Source organism: Vombatus ursinus, unplaced genomic scaffold (genome assembly GCF_900497805.2).
Source record: "Vombatus ursinus unplaced genomic scaffold, bare-nosed wombat genome assembly UNPS02014798.1, whole genome shotgun sequence".
In the NCBI taxonomy this organism is placed as follows: Eukaryota; Metazoa; Chordata; class Mammalia; order Diprotodontia; family Vombatidae; genus Vombatus; species Vombatus ursinus.
The window spans coordinates 2539867-2562840 of NW_020954576.1; the positions used below are offsets into that span (position 1 = coordinate 2539867).

The 22974-nt window shown below is 39.3% G+C and overlaps 1 protein-coding gene across 1 annotated transcript in view; it reads right to left on the reverse strand.

Moving 5' to 3' along the window:
• Positions 1-22974, reverse strand: part of LOC114049885 (calpain-9) — a 69342-nt gene that overhangs the window by 35036 nt on the left and 11332 nt on the right. Inside the window, exons 2-6 of the mRNA XM_027871331.1 lie at positions 17675-17744; positions 12571-12689; positions 6499-6632; positions 3357-3525; positions 890-973 (exon numbers count right to left, since the gene is read on the reverse strand). Coding sequence (XP_027727132.1) covers positions 890-973; positions 3357-3525; positions 6499-6632; positions 12571-12689; positions 17675-17744 — 576 coding nt within the window. The remainder of the gene's footprint in view (positions 1-889; positions 974-3356; positions 3526-6498; positions 6633-12570; positions 12690-17674; positions 17745-22974) is intronic.

The following is a 22974-nucleotide window of genomic DNA, read 5'->3' on the forward strand; positions in this document are numbered from 1 at the left end:
GATCCTGGACAGGTCACTTAACCTCTGTCTGCCTTGATTTCCTCCACTATGAAGTAGGGATATTAGCATCTACTTCACAAGGTTGTTGTGAAGATCAAATGAAATAATATTTATAAAATGCTTGGCATAGTGCCAGGCACATACTTAATAAATGCTTGTTTCTTCCCTCCCTTCCTCTATTCCTTTTTTTTCACTCTTCCTTTCTCCACCCAGAAGTAGAAGTGCCAATTCAGTACATGCTGCCAACAACATGAGCAGCAGAAGAATAAAAGGTCTGCATTATGCAAACCGGATAATTAGCCCCTGAATAATTGAGTTGGCTAGGTAAAAGAGGTTTCAGATGAGAAAAGGTATACATCTGATCTTCAAATACTGGAAATGAAGAAGAGCCTGAAGCTGTTGTTGGACTCCTTTCCCTCCTTTCTTATCTCCGTTCTCTTGGCCTTTCTCTTTCTCAAATGCTCACTAGGTGCTTATTCTCTTTTTCCTCGAGCAACACAGTGCTCAATGTCACTTTGGAGGTGCTTATGAAGGGAATGACTTTTCTTTGTTCTCTGGCCCTTTAGGGATGAGTACTTTCTCTAGTGACTTGGACTATAGATGTAGAGTTGAAAAGAATGGGGTAAGTAAGGAAAAATTTTGAAGAGAGCTTTGTCTGGGACTCCCTTCTCCCCGCACCCTGCTCCCAACATTTGAAACATCTGAAATCCATTCTGAGAGCTTGGAATATAATACCAAGTGTTTGGAATATGATACCATCTTGGCTAGTCACTGAGCATTCAAGAGGTCTCTGCAGTTTTTGGTTTGGTTTTAATATCCAATTCTGCCTAGATCAATTTACCTTTCTTTCCTCCCCTGTGGCTTGACAACATATATTCCTTTTACCTACCTGGTCAATTCCAGTCAAAGTGTATGCATGACCCTTAATGAGGCCAAAAGGTGTCCGTGCTTCTGACTCTGAAGGGTTGCTGATCTAAAGCGAAAGCAGAGAATGGACTTGATGTGGTAGAGTTTTGCAGTTAATTGAAACAGTGAATGTTATTCCTTTCTATACTCATCAGTGTTATACACATTGACTAGGCATGACTCATTCCTCCCAATAAGACCAATCCACACACTGCCACCTTCATACTTGCCAACCTGGAAAGTACAGGTCCATGTATTTTTCAGAAAATCCTTCTCTTTTTGTTTCTCTGGGCTCCCCTATTCTGTGAGGACTGCATGGGTGGAATTTATACCGTTGCATATAATCCAAGTGCAGCATTAGCTTTCTCATTTAAACAATAATGCTTGGCACATCTGGGAATCTTATGGACGAAAACTTCAACTCTTTTACGTCCAAGTAGTTTATTCTCTTTCTCCAGGGAGTTTTCCTGATCATTTCTTAAATGTTCCCCTACTTTTCATTGTAGAATTTGTTACAACAAGTGGCGATGCTCAATCAACTGAAAAATATTTATTAAGCACAGTGGACAGGAGGAATCAGGATTCTCCCAATGTTTTCTTTTAGCTTGAAATTTATATTTTAAAGGGAATTCATTTTTTCAAAATTAAATTCTGGTTGTGCACAAAACAACAAACAAAGCCACTATTTCTTCTTTCTTACTACCCCTCTGCCCGCCTCAGTAGCTTGCATAGTCGTTAAGTGGATCCCATCCATCGGAAGTATACCAACATGTTTCTATTTCCTTAGTGAAGATTATACTGGTTTGCCCCAGTGCCAATGATGCTCTTCCTCCTCACCTCTGATTCCTAGAATCCCTAACTTACTTCAAGACTCAACTCAATTGCCACCTTATTTAAGAGTCCTTTTACTGATCTCAAGTTGTGTGTGCTTCCACTTCATATATATATATATATGTGTATAAAATATGTATGTGTATGCATGTATATAAGTATATGTATATATGTGTGTGTATATTTATGTACATGTATATGTATGTGTGTGTATATATAGATATAGATATTGCCAATACCTAGTACCAAATACTAAGTACAATGTACAATGGTAATCCTCTGTTTTCCATCAGCAGCAATGCTTGGTTTTGACTCCACAGAACATCATACTCCCTGCTCCCTCTCTCCGTTAGATTGCACGTTCCTTAAAAACAGGGACTGTCTTTATTTTTCTTATTTGTATCCTTAGTACTTAGCATAGTGTGTGGTATATAGTAGGCACTTAATAAATATTTACTGAATCAAATTCAAGTCATTAGCATAGTGCCTGGTACATAGTAGGTGTTTAATAAATGTTGTTCCCTTTGTCCTTGTTGATTTGAATTGGAGTATTTAACAAAGTGCAGCATCCTATTCTTGTGGGGAAAAGAGAACTGTGTGGGTTAGACCATAGTACAGTATGTTATATTCATAACTGTTTGAATAGCTGGACAATTTGTTCTTTAGTTACCTTGTATTCACTTTCTATATGTTTGGTGTGTACTTATATGTATATATGTGGATATAGAGCCTGACACATAGTAGGTACTTAATAAATACTTGTTTAATTGATATTATAAAACCACAATGACGTGATTCTGGAAAACCAAGCCCTTTTGTGGGCATCAAAGAAAACTATATAGGATGTTCAGAAAAAGGCAATCAGAACAGTAAACAACCTTGAATCCATATCATATGAGGATCCATTGAAAAATTAGAGAAGAGAAAAAATTATAGAAGGGTTATAAGGAGATATGAAGTATGAAAGGGGGCTATAATAGCTATTTTCAAGTTTCTGAAAGGCTGCCATGTAGTAGAGGGATCAGGCTTGTTCTAAAGGACAGAAACTGGAGTGAAATTAAGGCTTGATATCTGGAAAAACTTCCTAATTGTTAGAGCTGTCCAAAACTGTATTGGCCTCCTTGTGAAGTAGATGGTTGCCCCTTGTTAGAGGTCTTCAAGCAGAGGCTTCATGACCACTTTTCAATTATGCCCTAATGAAGATTCTTTTTTCAGTCACGAGTTGGACTGGATGGCTACTTTAGGTCTCTTCCAACTCTAAAATCATCTAATTCTGTGATACTTCTGAAGCTTAATATGTTTACCAATCATTTATACCTTAGTGTGAAAGAATTGACAAAACTTTTTCCAGGTTTTGGATAGGGAAGAATAGGAGAACCCTGGGACACTGAGTTGGGGAAGGTCCATAGTGGAAGAAAAGGGTGTGGAAAGCTAATGGACGGGACAAGCCTACTCCCCTTTATCATTTTGCCTAAATCTGGCTCTGGGTAGAGAAATTAAAGTCCAGTGATATTAAATTAATTGCCCTAGGTCATGGTGACAAAAATATGCCCAGAACTCAATTCTCTGTCCATTCCTATCCTATAGGTCCCTCCATGGCCCTTATGTGTGTGACTTACATCTATGGAGCAGCCCACCATAGAGCTTCTCTTCAAGGCTTTCTCTAGGATCTCATAGAAATTTTCTGGGGCCTTTCTAACTTCAAAAGTCTCTGCTACTCCTCCCGTGAAGTCTTCCATAGCTTCAATTGTGCTGCCACCCTTCAGGGCTTCGTAGCTTCCATTCAATCTGAAAAGGAGAGGAGAAATACACCAAGGCTGCTATCAGACAGTAGGAAGACTGTCCTCTGCCCAAGAAAGGAGCACCCCTCAGGGAAGGGAATGAATCAAGACTCACAGGAATCTAGAGATAACAAGGGAACTTAGAAATTGTCTACTAGTAACCTAACTTTATTTTAAATAATTTATCTTCAGTGTGTTATTTTGAAATTTTACTTATTTTTTTTTGTTTTTAGAATGCCTTTATTTCTGAATATATCTTTCCTCCCTTCTCTATTCAGTGGGCTATCCCTTGTAACAGCAACAATGAAAGAAAGAGAGGGAGGGAGGAAAGGAAGAAGAAAAAAGAAAGGACAGAAAGATGAAAGATGGAAGCAAGGGAAGGAGGAGAGAAGGAAAGAGGGAACAAGGGAATGGAGAGGGGAAGGAAGGAAGAAAAGGAGGAAGAAGAGGGAAAAACAGTTTAGCAAAACTTGCCAGCACACTAATTGATCCCAAGAGAACATGCAATGTTATATACCCATAACACACCACCTCTGAAAATGAGAGAGTTATGGTGTTTTTTTTTTTCATTTTTTATTTGGAGACAAGAGCAGTCATTATAATTTCACAGTACTGAGGTTCTTCCTCTATCACCTTCATTTTACAGATAAGGAAACTGAGGTCTAGAGAGAGGAAGTAGCTTACCACAGTCACAAGACAAGTTGCTGGGAGACTAGAACTCAGGACTCCTGAATCTCAGTCTGATGCTGCTTTTTTCCTCCACTATTGTTAGGGAGACCTCTGAAAGCTTAAGGGAAGACATGGATTTTTTTTTGTTTTCCCACCAGCCCAGTCATATTACCTAGAATACTCTGTTCCCAGTAACAGCAGAGCTCCCCATCCTTCAGCCAGGATGGATGGTATCTTTAACCCTTGAGGTGACCTTGGGTAGTGAGGAAACAGTTCTGGACCAGCTCAGGGAGTCACAAAATATCAGAATTGGAAGGAACATCAAAGACTGTCTACTCCAATCTGGATCTGAACCTGAGTCTACAATATACCTGGCAGGTGAGGTAGTTCAGCCACTACTCCTTTTTTTTTTTAAAGGCAATTGGGGTTAAGTGACTTGCCCAGGGTCACACAGCTAGTAAGTGTCAAGTGTTTGGTCTGAGGCCAGATTTGAACTCAGGTCCTCCTGACTTCAGGGCTGGTACTCTATCTACTGCACCACCTAGCTGCCCCTTCAGCCATTGCTTCTCAAGGCATCCACTTTTGGGGCTAGCTATGTTAGGAAGGCATTCTTTGCAATGATCCCCTGCTCCCTCACTTACCACTCATTCAGCAGTTCTGCTCTCTTGGGGCAAGTAGGACAAGTCAAATCTCACTTCCATAGCACAGCTCTTGGCATCTGGCTGGCAGGAAATGGCTTGTAGTATATGTGGCTAAATTAGTCCGTAATCAAATAATCAAAAATCATCTGTAACTCTCAGTGAAGTTAGAGCTAATACAGGCCCTGAGCATTGTTAGAGCATTGTTAGATAATCAAGCATCTTTATGTGACACACTTGACCCAGGGAACTGCCGACCTCTTTTTGAGCCTCTACAAAAGCCTTCAATTCAATTTCAATTCAATTCAGTCCAATAAACATTTACTAAGCACCCGCTGGACAGCTAGGTTGTACAGTAGATAGAGCATCAGGCCTGGAGTCAGGAAGACGAGTTCAAATCCAGCCTCACACACTTACCAGTTGTGTGATCCTGGCCAAATCACTTAACCCTGGTTGCCTCAATTTCCATATCTGTAAAATGAACTGGAGAAGGAAATGACAAACCTCTCCGGTATCTTTACCAAGAAAACCCCAAAGGGGTCATGAAAAGTCAGACATGATTGGACAACAACAACAAAAAAGCATTTACTACATATAGAACACTCTTCTGGGCACTAGATGAAATAAAAATGTTGTTAAGACATAATCCTTGTCCTCGTGGAGCTTACAGTCTAATAAGGGATATAAGACACATACACAGATAACCACAATACACAATAATATATGTGAATTAGAGATATGCAAAGTATTATTTCAAGGGAGTCATCATTGCAACAGAAAGGATCAAGAAAAACTTCAGGAAAGAGGGGGCATTTGAGCTGGATTTTAAAGGATGAGTAGGAATTCCATAAGCAAAGAGAGGAGGGAAGGGCATTCCAGGTATAAGGAACAATGCTAAACACTGGAAATATAAATAGAAGCAGAAAAGAAAGATAGTCCCTGACTTCAAGGAGTCTAGATTTTAATGGGGGAAGGCAGTACATAAAAAGGAAACTGAAAGGAGAAAGGGAGGTAAAGGAGAAGTGGAGGAAGATACTTTCACGCAGGGGGTATGGTAGCAAAGTCTGGAGTGCTGGTTCCTATCTTTGGGAGCACATGATCCATGTAACCTGGAGATATAGAGATTCTTAGCTGACATTATACATAGACACTGCTTAATAACATCCACATATATCCATATATGTGATGGTTAGAAATATACAGTATTGATACACAATTAATGGCATATAACAACACAAATTTGCACCATAGTTTTCTTGTGGGTGTGTGTTCTCTCTTTATGCCATTTCAACAGTTCTGGAGTGCGCTTCCTGCCTTCCCATGCTCCTACCTTCCTCTCTCCCTTTCCAAACTCAAAGTGGTGAAAGGAACTGGAGAGGGGATATTGTGAGGTCTAGGGACAGGGAAAAGCCTGGAGAGTAGTAGAGGAACCATCTGGTTCTTTTTTTGGCCACATCAAAATTGGATTAGGTCATTTAGGGACGAGCTGCATGCTATTCAGCATTGTGAATCCCAGCTCTTTCTCATTTCCTCCTCCCCAACTTTTAAGCTTCCCCCACCACCTGGCTTATACAAAGATAATAAAAAACCATGAAACAACCTCTTGAGGGAAATGTATGCTTTTTTGGTGAGATAGTGAAATTCTTGTCTGTTAAGTGCAGGTGGACACTCACTTGGCATATGCCTTTTCCAGCAAGGCACTCCAGAATTCATTGTGATCGGCAGAGTGAAGGAAAACCAAGCGATCTCGGAAGGTCGGGAGCCGGTCATCAATGACCACGTCCAACCACTCACTATGCTGCCAGATCTGTTGCCGGAGACATGATGAAAGATAAATGGGTAAATCGTGAATATGCCTACAATTCCACTAATGTCCTTCACTTATGCCTCATCTTGAAAGGTCATGTCACTTGGAGAAGACACTCTGGCAGGTCCCATCAAGCTGGGAAGGATGTGAGTCAAAGTACTTCATATCTGACTTTCAAGAACCGGCCTAGCTAAATTCAGAGGGACTCATCACCACAAGACTGGACACCAGGTGACGTTTTTAAGCCACAGTAACTCATGAATAACAGCTGAGAGGCAAAGTATTAATAGTAGGAAGATTAAAAGGGGCAGAGGGGGCAGCTAGGTGGTGCAGTGGATAGAGCACCGGCCCTGGAGTCAGGAGGAACTGAGTTCAAATCCGGCCTCAGACACATAATACTTCCTAGCTGTGTGACTCTAGGCATGTCGTTTAACCCCAATTGCCTCACTAAAAAAAAAGGACCAGAGTCAGAAGACCTGGGTTCAAATAACACCTCTGCCTTATTCACCTTATTGTGAAAAACCTTTCACAAGTCTTTAACCTCATTGGGCCTCAATTTCCCTATCTTTAAAGGAGAGAGGGGAGAGAGAGAACTAGATGACTTCTAAGGTCCCTTCTGGCTCCAAATCTATGATCTCATGATCTAAAGCAGTGGTTGCCCAAGTGTGGTCTGGGGGCTGCTAAGGCTTGCCATGACCTTTTAGGGGGCCTGTAAAGTAAAAACTGTTTTCATAATAATACTAAGATGTTTTAATTTCTAATGTAGTAAACATCCATAGGCATATCATCCACATAAACAAAAGCTCTTTGTGTAGTCCTTGATAATTTTTAAGAGTATTAAAGGGTCCTGAGACGAAAAAGCTTGAGACCTGCTGATCTAAAGCATAGTCCCATAGAGAGTGGGATTTGAAATCAGAAGGATTGGGTTTCAATTCTTTCCCTGCCAATTTCTCTGCCAAACTTAATGACTATGGATGTGAATATGTGAAAATGGATAATAATAGCTAATATCAATATAGTGCTTACTAGATGTCAGTCACTATGCTAAGCTCTTTATAATTATCTCATTTGATCCTAAATGGATTCTGGAATGGAAGTACAATTACTATCTTTATATTATCACTATCTGTAAGATGAGGAAACTGAGGTAGACAGAAGTTAAATGACTTGCCCAGGATCACATGACTAGTTAAGTGTCTGAGGCTGGATTTGAACTCAGATCTTCTTGTCCTCAGGCTCAGTGCTCTATCTACCGTACCACCTACCTACCTCTTACTTAAATAAGTCACAATGTATTTAAGCCTTAGTTTTCCCTGCTATAAAACGAGGGGTTATGCTAGATGACATTTAAGGTCTCTTCCAGCATTAAACCTATAATTCTTTGCTCCTAAGGCCCACTGCAAAATGCCAATGACTTTTTAGGCCATCAGGGGCCATAGGGGAGAGGGGAAGGAAAGATACTGACTGACTTGGGTTTGATGCCTTGCAAAAGGCACAGTCAGGTCCCATGCTCAAGAAACCTTGAGTTAATTGAGCCTTGTTTCCATACACTTGACTCCATCTAATGGTCCTGCCCTTCATCCAAGTATCCCAATTTCAACCAGGCAAATATCAATTGGGATTGGGAAGTAGATGAAATTGGCATCACAGTCTCTGATGCACTAAGTGGTTTCCTGTAGTATCTCCTCTAGTTTATTATGGTATCCTCTTTGCTGCCCAGTTTCCTACGCCTGTCTTAGCTGATCAACAGCCTTCTAACTGTATCCTTAACGCTCATCAGTACCCTCAGCATAGGTGGTGCCGCCTGGGCTTGATTTCCCTTGTTTGTCTGTCTACCTATCTATCTGCCTGTTTGATTTTTTTCCGTTCACACAAGAAATGATGTACTAAGATGGTATTCCATTGCCAACTTATATGCTGGGGAAAAGGGAGTTGAGACAGAGTGCTCACTGCAGAGAATGGTAGCACAAGGCCAGATGAGCACAGGAGATCATGTCACGATCTTAGAACTTTTCCCTTTAAAATTCAGTCTTTCTCTTTCTTCCTTCCTCTGTTCCTCATCTGACACTCATTATGTTAGCAGAATGAAAATCCTAAGGCTTCAGCGAGGAGCGGAGGGGGGAGGGTGGGGCGATAATGGAAGGAGATGGTAAATACAATGGTGGCAGCAGCTGTCTCTTCATAGTTATGCTGTTAGACAACAACCATTTCTCTGCATCAATTAGTTACTCTGGGTCAGGCTAGTGGGCTATTTATTTTTTTGTTTTGTTTTGTTTTGTTTTCATTTCTCAGCTATGGAATCCTAAATGGTAAACGTGTTAGAGCTCAGTTGAACACAGCAGCAAGCTGCCTGCCAGAGGGTAAATTCAGATTTCTGTTCTTTGTGCAGGGAATCTCACACCTCTTGACAGATGTGCCGGAACTGCTTGTGATTGCTAAATTCATGGACATTCTTTCCTGCTGTTAGGAGCTTCACACGTGGGGTAGATAAGATTTAGACAGATGTCTAATGAGCAATCAGGAGCCTATGCTCCCTAAAGCAACAAGCAGTTGGGGGTAATGTCCTCCCATCAATTTATTCCAATGACTGGAATTCAGATGGAGGGGACTGAAGTGACCCCAGATGACCCAAATGACCTAGTTGGTCGTATAGCACCCACACATCTGCATCTTCCTATTTTGTACTAGCATTTACTTAAAAGGAAAAAAAAAATTGTACTTAGGATCATAGGTCTATAGTTGGAAGGGACTTTAAAGGTTATTTAGCCTAACCCCTTCATTTTACTAATAAGGAAACAAAGACTCAGAAAAGGTAAATGACTTGCCTAGGGTCACACAGCTAATTAAGGGTCAAAAGTAGGATTTGAACCCAGGTCTTCCTGACTTAAAAGCCAGCATTCTATCCATGATGCTATACATACTGCCTCTGTTAAGAGGTGATGTAGGTGAGGAACTAGTGCAACGGTTCTTAACTTGGAGCTCATGGACTTTTTTTTTTAATATTTTGATAACTGTAATTTAATATAGGAGCAGCTAGGTAGCACAGTGGATAGAGTGCTGGGCCTAGAATAAGGAAGACCTTCTTCCTAAGTTCAAATCCAGCCTCAGACACTTACTAACTGTGTGACTCTGGGCTAGTCACTTAACTCTATTTGCCTCAGTTTCCTCATCTGTAAAATGAGCTGGAGAAGGAAATGGCAAACCACTCCAGTATCTCTGCCAAGAAAACCCCAAATGGGGTCACAAAGAGTTGGGCATGACTGAGAAATGGCTGAACAACAAAAAATGATGGGGAAGCAGAGAAGCCTGAAGAAGCAGAGAAATCTTCTAACACAGTGGCTCCAGCCTATCCTGTCAGCTTCCAAAGCTGTTGAGTTAAGAAAACACTAATGTATTTGAGAGAAGATGCTGCTGGCATCTGTCATGACTGTCAGCCTCTAGTGTGATTCAGGTAAAGACTCTGGCAGTGGCAGAGGAAACTTGAGGGTGGGAGAGGAAAGCTCTGCCAGGAAAAATTCAGGGAAGGTGGTACGCAGAGGAGAGAGGATGAAAAAACTCCAGTTCTGTGGGCAAGTAAAGGAGGCATTGTCACCTAAGCACAGGGACCCTTTCTGTGCATAGAGAAGAATGTAATGCTGGACTTGTAATCGGGGACCTGGGTTCAAATCTTGCCTCAGAAACTTAAAAGCTATGCATGTTATTTAACCTATCATCATCTTGGGTCCATATGTAAAATAGGGATGATAATATTTATACTACTTGCTTTACAGGTTTGTTATGAAGAGTGCTTTGTAAAATCTTGAAATTTGAATTAAGGATGAGTTATTATTTGGCAAGGGAGGTTTCTAGTTCTATGATTTCATATGCGGGTACCAGGAAGACACCCCTCAGACTTCAGATATCTCCTTTGCCTAGGTGCCATAGTACTGGAAATGCTATCATCAGAGACGTATTCCTTTAGATAAAACATTGCTTTTTTGATCAAATTAGCTAATGGTTTGTCTACGTGTTATGTTGTCTCATCTTTTTCTTTCACAGAAATTTATTGTTTCTGTGTTTGTTCTTTGATCCAATCATTCCTTAGGATTATATTATTTAGTCTCTATTTAGATTTGAATCTTTTCTTCAAATTCCCCCTTCTTAATTATAATTTTTATTGTGTTGTGTTCAGTAAAATATGTTTATATTTCTGTTTTTTGCATTTGTTTGTAAGTTTGCTATGCTCTAACACATGGTCAAGTTTTGTAAATGTGCCATGGAAAGCCAAGAAATATGTTGAATTCTCATAATTCCCATTTAGTAATTGCCAGAGGCCAATCTATTTTTTATGAAATGCTATTTGGGTTACTAACTCTTGTTAATAACTCATAGTAACTTAGTAACTGTTACTAACTCTTGTTTTCTTGTTTTTCTTTTTGATAGATCTGCCTAGGCCTAAAAGGGTCTGTTGAAGTGTCCAATAATTATTGCTTCACTCTCTATTTATCCTTGTAGTTTGGTTAGCTTTTTAAGTTCTCAGATGCTATGCCATTCAATGCATAGTTAGTATTGATACTGTTTTATTGACCATAGTGCTTTAAGCACAATATAGCTTTCCTGTTTCTTTCATTTAACACTGTCTAGTTTTACACTTGCTTTGTCTGAGATTACTATTACCAATCCTTGCTTTTTTGAAGTCACTTAAGGCTTAAAAAATGTTACTCTAACCCCTCAGTTTAAATATGTATGAATACTTTATGTTTTAAATGTGTTTTCTGTAAATAATATATTGTTGAATCTATTTTTTTCTATCCATATTACTATTCACATTCATGGTTATAGTTGTTAAGTTTTTTTTCTTCTCTCATATCCTATTATAATGTTTCCTCCCTTTGCCCTCCTCACCTACCTCTTTATAAAGAAAAATGAGAAGAAAGAAGGGACAAGATTAACATCAGGAATATAAAATTGTAGCAGTCTGATCCTACTCCTTTGCCTTGTCTCTTTATATTACTACCCAGACCCAGACAAACATTCTCTTTACCAAAAGTGCTCATTAAAATATCTCTAGCATGGGAAAACAAATACACTGGTATCAGGTTAAGACCGAGCTAACAGATTAAACTTTTTCTTTTTGTTTTTACCAGAGCTGTGATTTCACAGGTGTAAGGTGGAACACAGGGAGGTGGGTGACTTGCCCAGAATCACACGGCCAATATGTACAGAGGTAGTTCTTGAGTCTTTCTGACTCCAAGACCAGCTCTTTGTCTACCACGTCATGATGCCTCTGTTATAGGTCACTAATACCTTAAGGTGAATTAATTTCTCAAATCAATCATCCCATTTCCAGAAAGGTCTGGGGCACTAGGAGACTTCTGGTGGGGGAGAAGATAAGAAAAGTGTACCATGGAAGGGTGTGGGGTGGAAGCAAGAAACATAAACTTTTGTTCTTTGTGTGTGTTTGAGACACATCATTGTTTCCACATGGACCCATCAACTAAGGTCTTTGAGTCACCCTGTGTGTTTCTTTTGTTTGTTTGTTTGTTTTTGTTTTTCGGTTTCCCTCGGTATTTTTCTCTCTTAATAACCTCATGTCACCATTTTTTTTTCAGTGCAGTGGATCTTTGTATTTACCATAAATTATATAGTTACATGGACATGGCAGTATTACAGGTATATCCACTGAAAATTCAGATTTACTACAAAGATAACATAAAAGCTGATTGTTTACAAAAAGATCTACCATAGTTCATCTTTAAATGGCCCTCTAATCTACTTAAAATATGATTCTATTTGCAGAAAATTGGTTGGCATGCATTTAAGACTATAATTATTCATTAAAGCAAGGTCCAGTTGTATTCTGTTTGGATTTATCAGGCATATTAAGAATGCTTTTTTTTTTGTTTGGCTACGCAGGTCCCATAAGAAATAAGCTCATTAGGCCCTTCTTCCCACTTACCTGAAAGTGAAATATCCCAGCATAACCGGGGCCAAAATTTTGGTCTTGGGGCACAACTCTAGCCAAGGTCTTTTCATTAAGTGTAAGAGAGGCAATGGCTGCTAAGAGCCAACAGTCTCCTGCAAATTGCAAATCATACATCATTGTTTTCAGTACAAACATACAGTAAATGCAACAAGATTACATGCAAGAAGAGACTAGTAGGAAATTCCAGATGTAGCCACATGTTTTGTGGTATTTTTTTTTAATGGGGAGAATGCTGACAAAAATCTCTGTGGGTCTTCCATCTGCCTCCTCTTCTCCCTAGACCAGTTTATCATAAAGAGCTGTCATTTTCTTGGCAACTTTGCACAATGAACATCCCCATTTTCTGAACACGTGTCTCCAGCATGTGCTGACTGTAATTTCATCTTTCTCCCAACCAAAGGACACAAGGCTTTGTTAGTGAAGGCACGACCATCGTGAGTAGAAGAGTAGTTGCTCCCAGTAGCTTCTGCTGGACTTATGTAGGAATGTGGATGGATGAATAGATAATGAAAAATCATTTATTAAGCACTTACAACATGCCCGGCATTGTGCTAAGCACTAAGGATAAAAATACAAAATTAAACATAGTCCCTACCTTCAAGGTGCTTATATTCTAATAGGGGTAACAACACAGAAAGGGGAACTGGAAGCCAGGGAGGGGATTCTGGTCTAGAAAGTTACAGGGATGGTGAATGGAGGTATTGGGGAGTAGACTGACATACCTCATCCAAGAACAAAGACAGAATAGATTTGATGATTGTTTAGCAAGAGTGGGGAACCTGGCCTCAAGGCCACATGTGGCCCTCTAGGACCTCACTTGAGAACCTAGAGGGCCATATGTGACCTCGAGGCCACAGGTTCCCCACCTCTGGTTTAGAGTTTCGGAAAGATGTAGGTGTTGGGTGTGAAGGGCACCTGATTTTCGTACAGCAAGGTGCTTGTCAAGGGGCAGATGACTGGAGAGGAGGGAATGAAGTAAGGCATTGGTAGCCTAGGGTTTTTCTGAAATAGTGGTCTAGGAAAGATAATTACCAATTGGAGTGGGAGATAGGGCAGAGAAACAGATTTTCCAGAATTATCGGGAGGTTGGTTAGGAGAATATTGAAGGAGAATACAGAGTAAAGCTACAGAAAGCAGGTTCCTTCCAAGGTTGATAGGGAGAGAGTTCCCGGGATGGTGAGAGTGGTGGCCTGGGGGCAGGAGGAACTTTATACAAGTGGGAATAAACTCGTGCCACTACTTGTGTAGCGCTGTATTGACCTTCTAATGCTTTTGTTGATCTTAAGAGTGGATCAGAAGGTAAGGTTGTTTTCAATTATCTGAAATTTTTAAGATTTTGCTATTTGGTCTACATTTGTGGAATATGGCTAAACATTTAAGACAAATACAGAGGTATTTTTTTAATACCACATCAGATGCCCAGATTCAAACATGCTCATTCAATAAATACCCATTTATTAAATATCCTACTATGTGCATAAGCACTGTGGGAGGTGCTGAGAGGTGGAAGAGGATGCAAAATATTTGAATGTGGATATCTGGAAATATCCAGATAATCAATGGAATGGGTTGCTGGCTCAATTTTTCATCCAGATGTTTGTTGCCTTATAGTCACAGTGGAATCACTAACATGCCAGCAGTCATCACTTGTGTGGGGGGGGTGGAGAGAGAAGAATTACACTCATTTGACCCAGTGTGGATTTCTGAGAAATATACCATTTGCCAGATGTCCATATACCCTCTAGACTTCAGAGAAAACCTCATCCTGTTAGAGAAAGATTTACAAGCAAAAGATAAACAACGAGAACTGAAACCAGGAAGCCCAATTCTGGGTTATTCCCATTCCTGGTTTCCTGTGCCCTTAGAAGTCAGAGAATGTTTATGACCTTGGCTATCAGTCAGGCCTCCAGCTGCTCTACACAGATTCTCTGCTCAGTCATTGGGAGTTTTCTGGTGTTTTGGTAGTTCTTTGGTTGAATTCATGTGCACCCTGATTTGAGTGGTAGTCACAGGGAGGTGTCAACACAAAGATTAGTGTCCATGCCCACACTATTTGAGTTAGCAATTATAGATAAGTGACAGCAGAGAGGCTAGTGTTCATATCCACCCTATTTGGGATGAGTGGTAGTCACAGGGAGGCGATAATGCAGAAACTCCTGTTCTTTCATCTTCAATTTGAGAGAGGTATGGCTAAAGGTTAGTTGGAGATTATGGTTAAGAGAGTAACAGCCAATTATCAGTCTCCAATCTATAAAGGCTGGCTCATTTTTAGCCAAATAAAGAATTTGTTATTTCCTTGAGTCAGGGTGAAGCAGCTCATGCCTACTCAAGCAAAAACACCTTGGATTGTCAGTTGAGAAGGTGAGTCAGATGCTCATGTCACATTCTGCAAGATTCTAGAAAAAGTTGCTTTGAAATTGGATTGGTCCAACCGAATGAATCAGATGGGCAACACCTCATACTTTGTTTCCAGATGGTGGTACCAGCTGCAAATATAAGGTTGGTCATTTCAGAAATATGTACCACCCAGTGTTATAAGCCAGGAAACTTTTTTTTAAATTCTTAAATCCCTGGGAACACTTTTCTACAAGTACATTGGATTGGAAGTCATAAATTCCAGATTTTAATCCTGGCTTTGCTGCTAAGCAGCAGTAGAACTTTAAGCACGTCACTTTATTTTTCTGGGTCTTGGTTTCCTTAGCTGTAAAAGTAGAGGTTTGATGATCTTCAGGGTCCTTTCCAACTCAAAAAGTTGGAGGCCTAAGGGACTTCTAAGACATGGAGGAAAGAAATAAAAAGGGGCAGGATCTGGCCTCCCACTTAATGTCTAACATCTCATTAATTCAGGAGATAAGTCCAAATTAGTAGGAAGTCTGAATTGTAGAATTTTTAAAAATGCAATTTTATACAATTTTGGCATGTAGAAGAGGTCAAACTAGGTTAACAAAGCATAATTTAGTAGAAATCCTTCCAGAACACACTTTGATGAATAAGTAGATCTGATATAGCCAGAAACTGAAAGAATCTAGAACCTAAAAATATAATAATGTTGTTGTTGTTGTGTTGTTTTAATCATGTCTAACTTTTTGTGTCCCCATTTGGGGCTCTCTTGGCAAAGATGCCAGACTGATTTGCCATTTCCTTCTCCAGCTCATTTGACAGATGAGGAAACTGAGGGAAACAAGGTTAAGTGACTTGCCTCATGTTGCATAGCTAGTAAGTGTCCGAGTCAGAATTTGAACTCAACTTTTTTTTTTTACTCCAGGCCCAGGACTCTGTTGACTGTGCCACCTAGTTGCCTCTAATAATCTTAGAGATGATCTAGTCACCACTTTCTCCCCACCCACCTTCCACCCCCTAGGCCCAGTCAGGTTAAGTGACTTCCCAAGGACACACAATTAATTGATACATCCCTCTCTCTCTCTCTGTCTCTCTCTGTCCTCTCTCTTTGTCTCTCTCTCTCTAACTCTCTCTCTGTAACTCTCTCTCTGTCTCTGTCTCTTTCTGTCTCACTGTCTCTCTCTGTCTCTTTGTCTCTCTGTCTCTCTGTCTCTCTCCCCTTCTCTACCTATCTCTCCCCTTCTCTCCTTCTCTCTCCCCTTTTCCCCCTCCCTCCCTCTCCTCTCTGTGTTGTATGTATGTCTATATTTATACATATATATCCCTCTAAAGTCCTTGAAAACAGTTTGTTCTTGTTCTCTAGATTATTAATTTTCTTAGGAAACCTCATTTTCCATAAATGGTAAAATGTTAAATTCCAGTCTGGTTCCTATCTGAATTCTGAAATAAGCAATGTTATATAGGATCATAAAGTCACAGAGTTAGAGTTGGAAAGGTTTTTGTAGGCCCAAAGAAAGTGAAGCCCTGAGAGGTTAGGTAATTTGCCCAAGGACACATAGCTAGTAAGTAGAAGAACTGGAATTTGAACCAGGGTCCTCTGATTCTGCATCCTGTATTCTTTCCAGTATACAAAGTAGCTTAGAATGCTTCACTTTGTATAAGCCTCAGTGTTGTCCTTAATTTTGATGAAAGGAAGCAGGGGACAGGGAAAATAGAGATCATTTATTTTCCTACTTTCAGGTATTTTCCTTTTGTTCCACCAGTGAGTTTTCAAAGTCACTTTTGATGTAGCAGCTGGTTCCAGGACTGGTCCAGTCACAAATTAAAAGAATGAGGAACATAACTGGCTTTGATTGTGCCAGTGAAGATATACCTGGCATTAGTAGTAAATGCAAATTGCACAGTGGTAGTGGGGGTAGGGGTGGTGATTTAGAAATGGTGGTGTCAAACTCAACTATAAAGAAGATTCACATAAGTACAATTTGTGAGCTGCATGTCGACTAAGAAAACCCCATATTAACATTATCTGTGTTCTATTGTATTTTTATTTAGTTTGCTGAATATTTCCCAATTATATGTTAATCTGATTCATTGGGGAGTACTGTGGGTTCCATATTAGCTCCTGCATTTAACATCTCTGATTTAGAATATACAGAAACTGATATAGGATCAAGTCCACAATGAATTTGTGAAATAGCCATTTTTTTTAATGTAAGGAATTGGTTTACAATTTGGCACCATTCCAGGCCGTAACTTTGCATGTTCAAAAATACACTTTTGTCTGATCACATCGTTCAATGGAATTTGTGGCTTTATATAGATAAGAGAAAATTAATATTTATCAAGGTAGTTTAGATCAGGTACATGTATTCCATATTGATCAGCATCAAATCCAGTGGATGCTGAAGAAATGAATGATTATTCAATCTTAGACGTAGGAGCTGAAACGGACCTTAGAGATCATCTGATCCAACCCTCTCCTTTTACAGATGAAGAAACTGGGGCCTAGAGGGATGAAGTGATTTACCAGGTCAACCCAGCTTGTAAAGAGCAGAGCTGGAATTCAAACCCATCTCCTTTGTCTTTATTTCCTTTTCTGTCCCTGCTACATCACACTGTCTTCTCTTGCTACATGTCCTGTTACTCAGTGGGCACCCTTTTCATTATTATGTGCTAAGAATGGCAAAGCTGCTTAAGCTCAGCAATTTGGGTTGCCGGCAGAAGAAAATACACTCACCAAGTTCCCCTTGACAAATGTCAGTTCTTGTGGCTCCTCCAAGAATGAATTCTGGATTTTTTACTATTTCCTAGAAAAATGAGAGTTATTAAAATAAGTCCCAACAAAATTGGTCACCTCCAGGGCTATTCTTTCCCATTGAGTCACTCCCAATTCCCTTTAATTCTAGTGCTTTCCCTCTGCAGATTATTTCCAATTTATCATGTATGTATCTTGTTTGTACATAGTAATTCATAGGTTGTCTCCTCTTTAGACCATAAGCTCCTGGAGAGTAGAGACTATTTTTTGCTTTCCTTTGTTACCTCAGTGTTTAGCACAGTGCCTGGCACACAGTAGGTGCTTAACAATTGCTCATTGATTGACTAGTTTTACAGGCTTATTACATATATACCACATTTCAGTCCAATGGCTCAGTTGCTTTTCCTTGTATACAATGATCATTTACTCTTTGGAAAGAAAATTTGCTTTATACTTTCAGCTTTGGTAACTTAAAACTGCGCTAACACTTTTGGTAAAACCTGCATAGTGCTTTGAAGTTTGCAAAGGGCTTTAAGTTATTAAAACTTAAAACTACACCAAGACTTTTGGGACAATGCGTGTAACTGTCAACCCTGATGAGCAATGTTTTTCATGTCTGTTAGTGCAGAAAACTAACCGTATCGACTTTACATCTACATCACAAAAATATTGAAATTGTCATCCAAGCAACTTTTCTCTAATAGCCAGTGACTGCAAGAGTTCATTCTAGGGGTAATCTTTTAGTATCCATGAAATTGAGTATTCAGGGTATCATCATATGTATATACATATATGTATATTTATATGTACATTTATGTGTATACACTTACACATTTATGCATATATATGTGTGCACAGATATATATGAATACACATGATATGAAAATATGGTGCACATATGTGCATGTGTTTGTATATATGTGTGTACGTGGGTATATGTCCAAACTGCTTCTCTGGTTGAAACAAATCTTTTCCCTTATCCACAGATTCCTACACTGAAAACTATCTCTTTTTCCTAATCCCTACCTAGAAACTAGTTTCTCTTCTCCAGGGACTCTTTGTTATCTTTCAGGCTAGGCAGGGAAAGAAATAAAAACATTAGATCATACCAAAGGAATAAAAATGAACCTAATTATTCCCCCCAAAAAAGTTGCCTGCATATTACATATACATGCTCATATCATGCCAATCTTTTGATTAGATACCATGTCAAGTGTAAGAGGGTCAGGCCACCTGTAAGTATCATCTCAAGGGTTCAATAATTTTTTCCTTTTAATTATTAATAGCTAACACTTATATAGAGTTTTCATATATTATCTCAATTGATACTCATAACAACCCAATAAAGAATTCAGCCAACACGAAGGTAAACTCATCCTCCTTTATTGTGGTGAGGTACCCTTCTCTGCTCTGTGGACTGCTAGAGTACATATACAAGAAGGCATCTGCTCCAATTGGGAGAGGGAATAAGCAAGGAGAACATATGGGAATGCCAAGCTGCACTCAGGACCTCAAGAGAAAGGTGCTCAATGTATGTGGCCCCTTTTGAGAAATGCATGAAAAAAAGATGGCAAAAAATCACAGAACTAGGAGCAGAGCTATGACAGGGAGAAGAAAATCCACATACCTTTTCTCTATTAATATCAGAACAATAGGCACATCAGGAAAACACATACACCAAAAAAAAAAAACACAAAAAACAAATTAAACCAAAACAAGGCACAGAGCCATTATAGGGAGAAGAAAATCTATGGACTTTACCTCTACTGTTTGAAAGTTCTCTGTTTCATTAGTCATTTTCCCCTGAAAGATTATATTCAGTTTTGCTGAGTAGGTGATTCTTGGTTGTAATCCAAGAATTTCCCCTCTGGAATATCATATTCCAAGCCCTCCATTCTTTTAACATGGAAGCTGCTAAATCTTGTGTGATCCTGACTGTGGTTCCATGATATTTGAATTGTTTCTTTCTGGCTGCTTGCAATATTTTCTCCCTAACCTGGGAGCTCTGGAATTTGGCTATAATATTCCTGAGAATTTTCATTTGGGGATCTTTTTCAGGAGGTGATTGGTAGATTCTTTAAATTTCTATTTTACCCTCTGGATAAGGCCCTCTAAGACACTGGGGCAGTTTTTCTCTGTAATTTCCTTTCTTCTCTTTTTTGCAAGGCAATCAGGGTTAAGTGACTTGCCCAGGGTCACAGCTAGTATGTGTCAAGTGACTGAGGCTGGATTTTAACTCAGGTCCTCCTGACTCTAGGGCCAGTACTATATCCCCTGTGCTGCCTAGCTGCCCCTATAATTTCTTGAAATATAATAACTAGATTCCTTTTTTGATCATCACTTTCAGATTGTGCAATAATTCTTAAATGATTTCTCGATCTATTTTTCAGGTCAGTTGTTTTTCCAGTTTTTTTAAAATTTCCAGAATTTTTAAAATTCTCTTGGCTTTATTTTATTGTTTCTTGAAGTCTCATGGAATCATTAACTTCCACTTGCCCAATTCTAATTTTTAAGGAATTATTTTCCTCAGTGAGCTTTTTATACCTCTTTTTCCATTTGGCCAATTTTACTTTTTAAGGAGTTCTTTTCTTCAGTGAATTTTTGTGCCTCTTTTATCATTAAGCCAATTTTGTTTTTTAAGGTGATATTTTCTTCAGTATTTCATGTGTGTGTGCCTCTTTTACCAAGTTGTTAATTTTCTTTTCATAATTTTCTTGCATCACTCCCAGGAATTCTTGCTGACCTTGGGTACAATTATCATTTTTCTTTGAAGTTTTGCTTGAGTCTGTGTTCACATTGCTGTCTTCTAAGTTTATATCTTAGTCTTCCCTGCCACTGTAGTAGCTTTTTACAGTTAAGTTCTTTTTTTTTTTTTTTTTTTTTTGGTGTTGTTGTTTGCTCATTTTCCCAGGCCACTTCTTGACTATGAACTTTATGTTAAAGTTCTGCTCTGCTCACCTTGGGGTGGAGAGGCACTGTGCCAAGCTTCAGACTTTTTCATGCTGCTATTTTCAGAGATAGTTGTGAATGTCGGCACATTTTCAGTACTTCCAAGATGGTGTTATCTTGGGAGAGGTGTGGTTACTGTTCTCCTGGTCTGCATTCTTGTCTTTACTCAGGAAGGGTTCTTGCTCCTCTGAAGCCACAAGTACTAGTGTTCCTCTTGGCCTTGGAACTGTGACCAGAGACACTGATCCCTAGTTGCTGATCACAACAGCTCCTCTCTGTTCTGGAACTGTGACCCAGAACTGCTTATGGACAACAGAGTTGCCAATCAGCACCAGATGCACCCAGTGCCAGCAAAGAGGCCTCTATAATACTTTTCTGACCAGTTGTTTGACACCTTTTGCCTCTGGACTGAGAACATCCAAAGCTGTTGCTGCTTCTACTGCTATCTGGCCACCTCCAAGGTCCACCACTGGTACTTCTGCCCCATTCAGGGCCGCCTCACACCCTAGTGTTACAGACCTCTGCTGTGGACTTTCTAAGTTGTCTTAGGCTAGAAAAATGTCTTCCTCTGACTGTTGGCTTTGCAGCTCCAAAATTTTATTTGAAGTGCTACTTTATGTTTAGAGGGGAATGTTGGGAGAATTTGGCTGAGTCCCAGCCTATAATCTGTCATCTCGACTCTACCTAGTACTGCCTTTTCTGCTCATGTGAGTCATGTGAACTATATATTTCCTAAGGGAAGATAGTAGCTACCAGAAACGAGAGTTGCTTGGTACCTTCCATAAAAGGAAGGAGAGTTTTCCTGATGGTCATGGGGCTTGGATATGAGCCCTTTCTATACATTTTGTTGGGTTAAATAAAATCTGTTCTATATTTAATATCTTATTTGAGTGCTTCCAAAGTAAGGAAGAGAAAAATGAGTCATAAATTCACATTCCTATGGTTTCCTTGAGTAAGAACATGAGCCAGAGAGACTTTATGAGAGGTTCCTTATCCTTGACCCCGAAAGAAAAATTATGCCTGTATTCATTGTGTCTAGGGCCAGATTAGGGTATAGATTACACATAGTTTACTGGTATATAATAGGGTATAGATTACGCATAGATTAATGGCGTATAATGGGGTATGGATTACACATAGGGAATTATAAATTACAAAAAAGGTAATTAATAGATTACACATAAATTACTGGTATATAAATATAAATATTATACCCATTTTAGAAAGGAAAAAAGTGACCTTCAGAGAAATTAAGCAAATTAATGAGTCACTTAGCTAGGAAGTGCTGAAACTAGAACTTCGAACCAGGTTTCTGACTCAAATCTTGGTACTCTTTTCACTAGAACACACTAACTCTTTTGACTGAGTCCAAGCCACAACTGATTATGCCTTGCAAAACACAAAAGGCAAAACCTTTATGGACCATTAGGTGATTTTCATGAATCATCCAACAGTTGAGAGATGTGATATATTTGCTTCTAGGGATCATTAAGTTTACTTTATGAGTCTTTATATAATTTGTTTAAAGACCTGGTCCTTTTCTATGTTAAATGATCATTTTAAATGGTGTACGTTATATCATTTATCGGTATTTTGAGATGTTGGATGGCATTAATCAATATATAATTATTGAAACCCACCAAGTCCTCAGAGCTCTCCTGGCCTTGTTTTGATTATAAAGAAACTCAAAGACATCATTCCTGCCCAAGAGATTACAATCTGGCTGGTGAGAAGGAGAAGACAGCTTCATGGAAGAGATAGGAGGTAAACTGGGCTCTGAAGGGTGGATGGTAGGATTAATTTAGGTTGAAGGAAAGAGGAGGGAATTTCAATCGGGGGAACAGCATGAACAAAGATGTGGAAGAATAAACAGTTATGTTTGGAAGATATTAAAGAGCATGGTCAGACAACAATGAAAGGTAGATTTGAGGAAGAATGGAAAGTAAGTTTGAATGACTAGGGAATAGCATAGTATAGAGTCAGAACTCGGTTTAGTCATGACCCTTGTAGATACTAGCTTGGGCAAGTCTCTTAAATTCTCAGTGTCACAGGCAACTCTTTTTTTGAATAGTGTTTTCCCTCAATTACAAGTAAAAACAATTTTTTAACGTTTGTTGCTTTCTTTGAGTTTCAAATTCTCTCCTTCTTTCCTTCCCCTCCCCATCCCAAAAACAGTAAGCAATCTGATATAGGTTATACATGTGCAATCAAGTAAAACATTTTCATTTTATTCATTCTGTGCAAGAAAACAAACAAGAAAGAAAGGAAGGAAGGAAGGAAGAAAGGAAGAAAGAAAGAAAGAAAGAAAGAAAGAAAGAAAGAAAGAAAGAAAG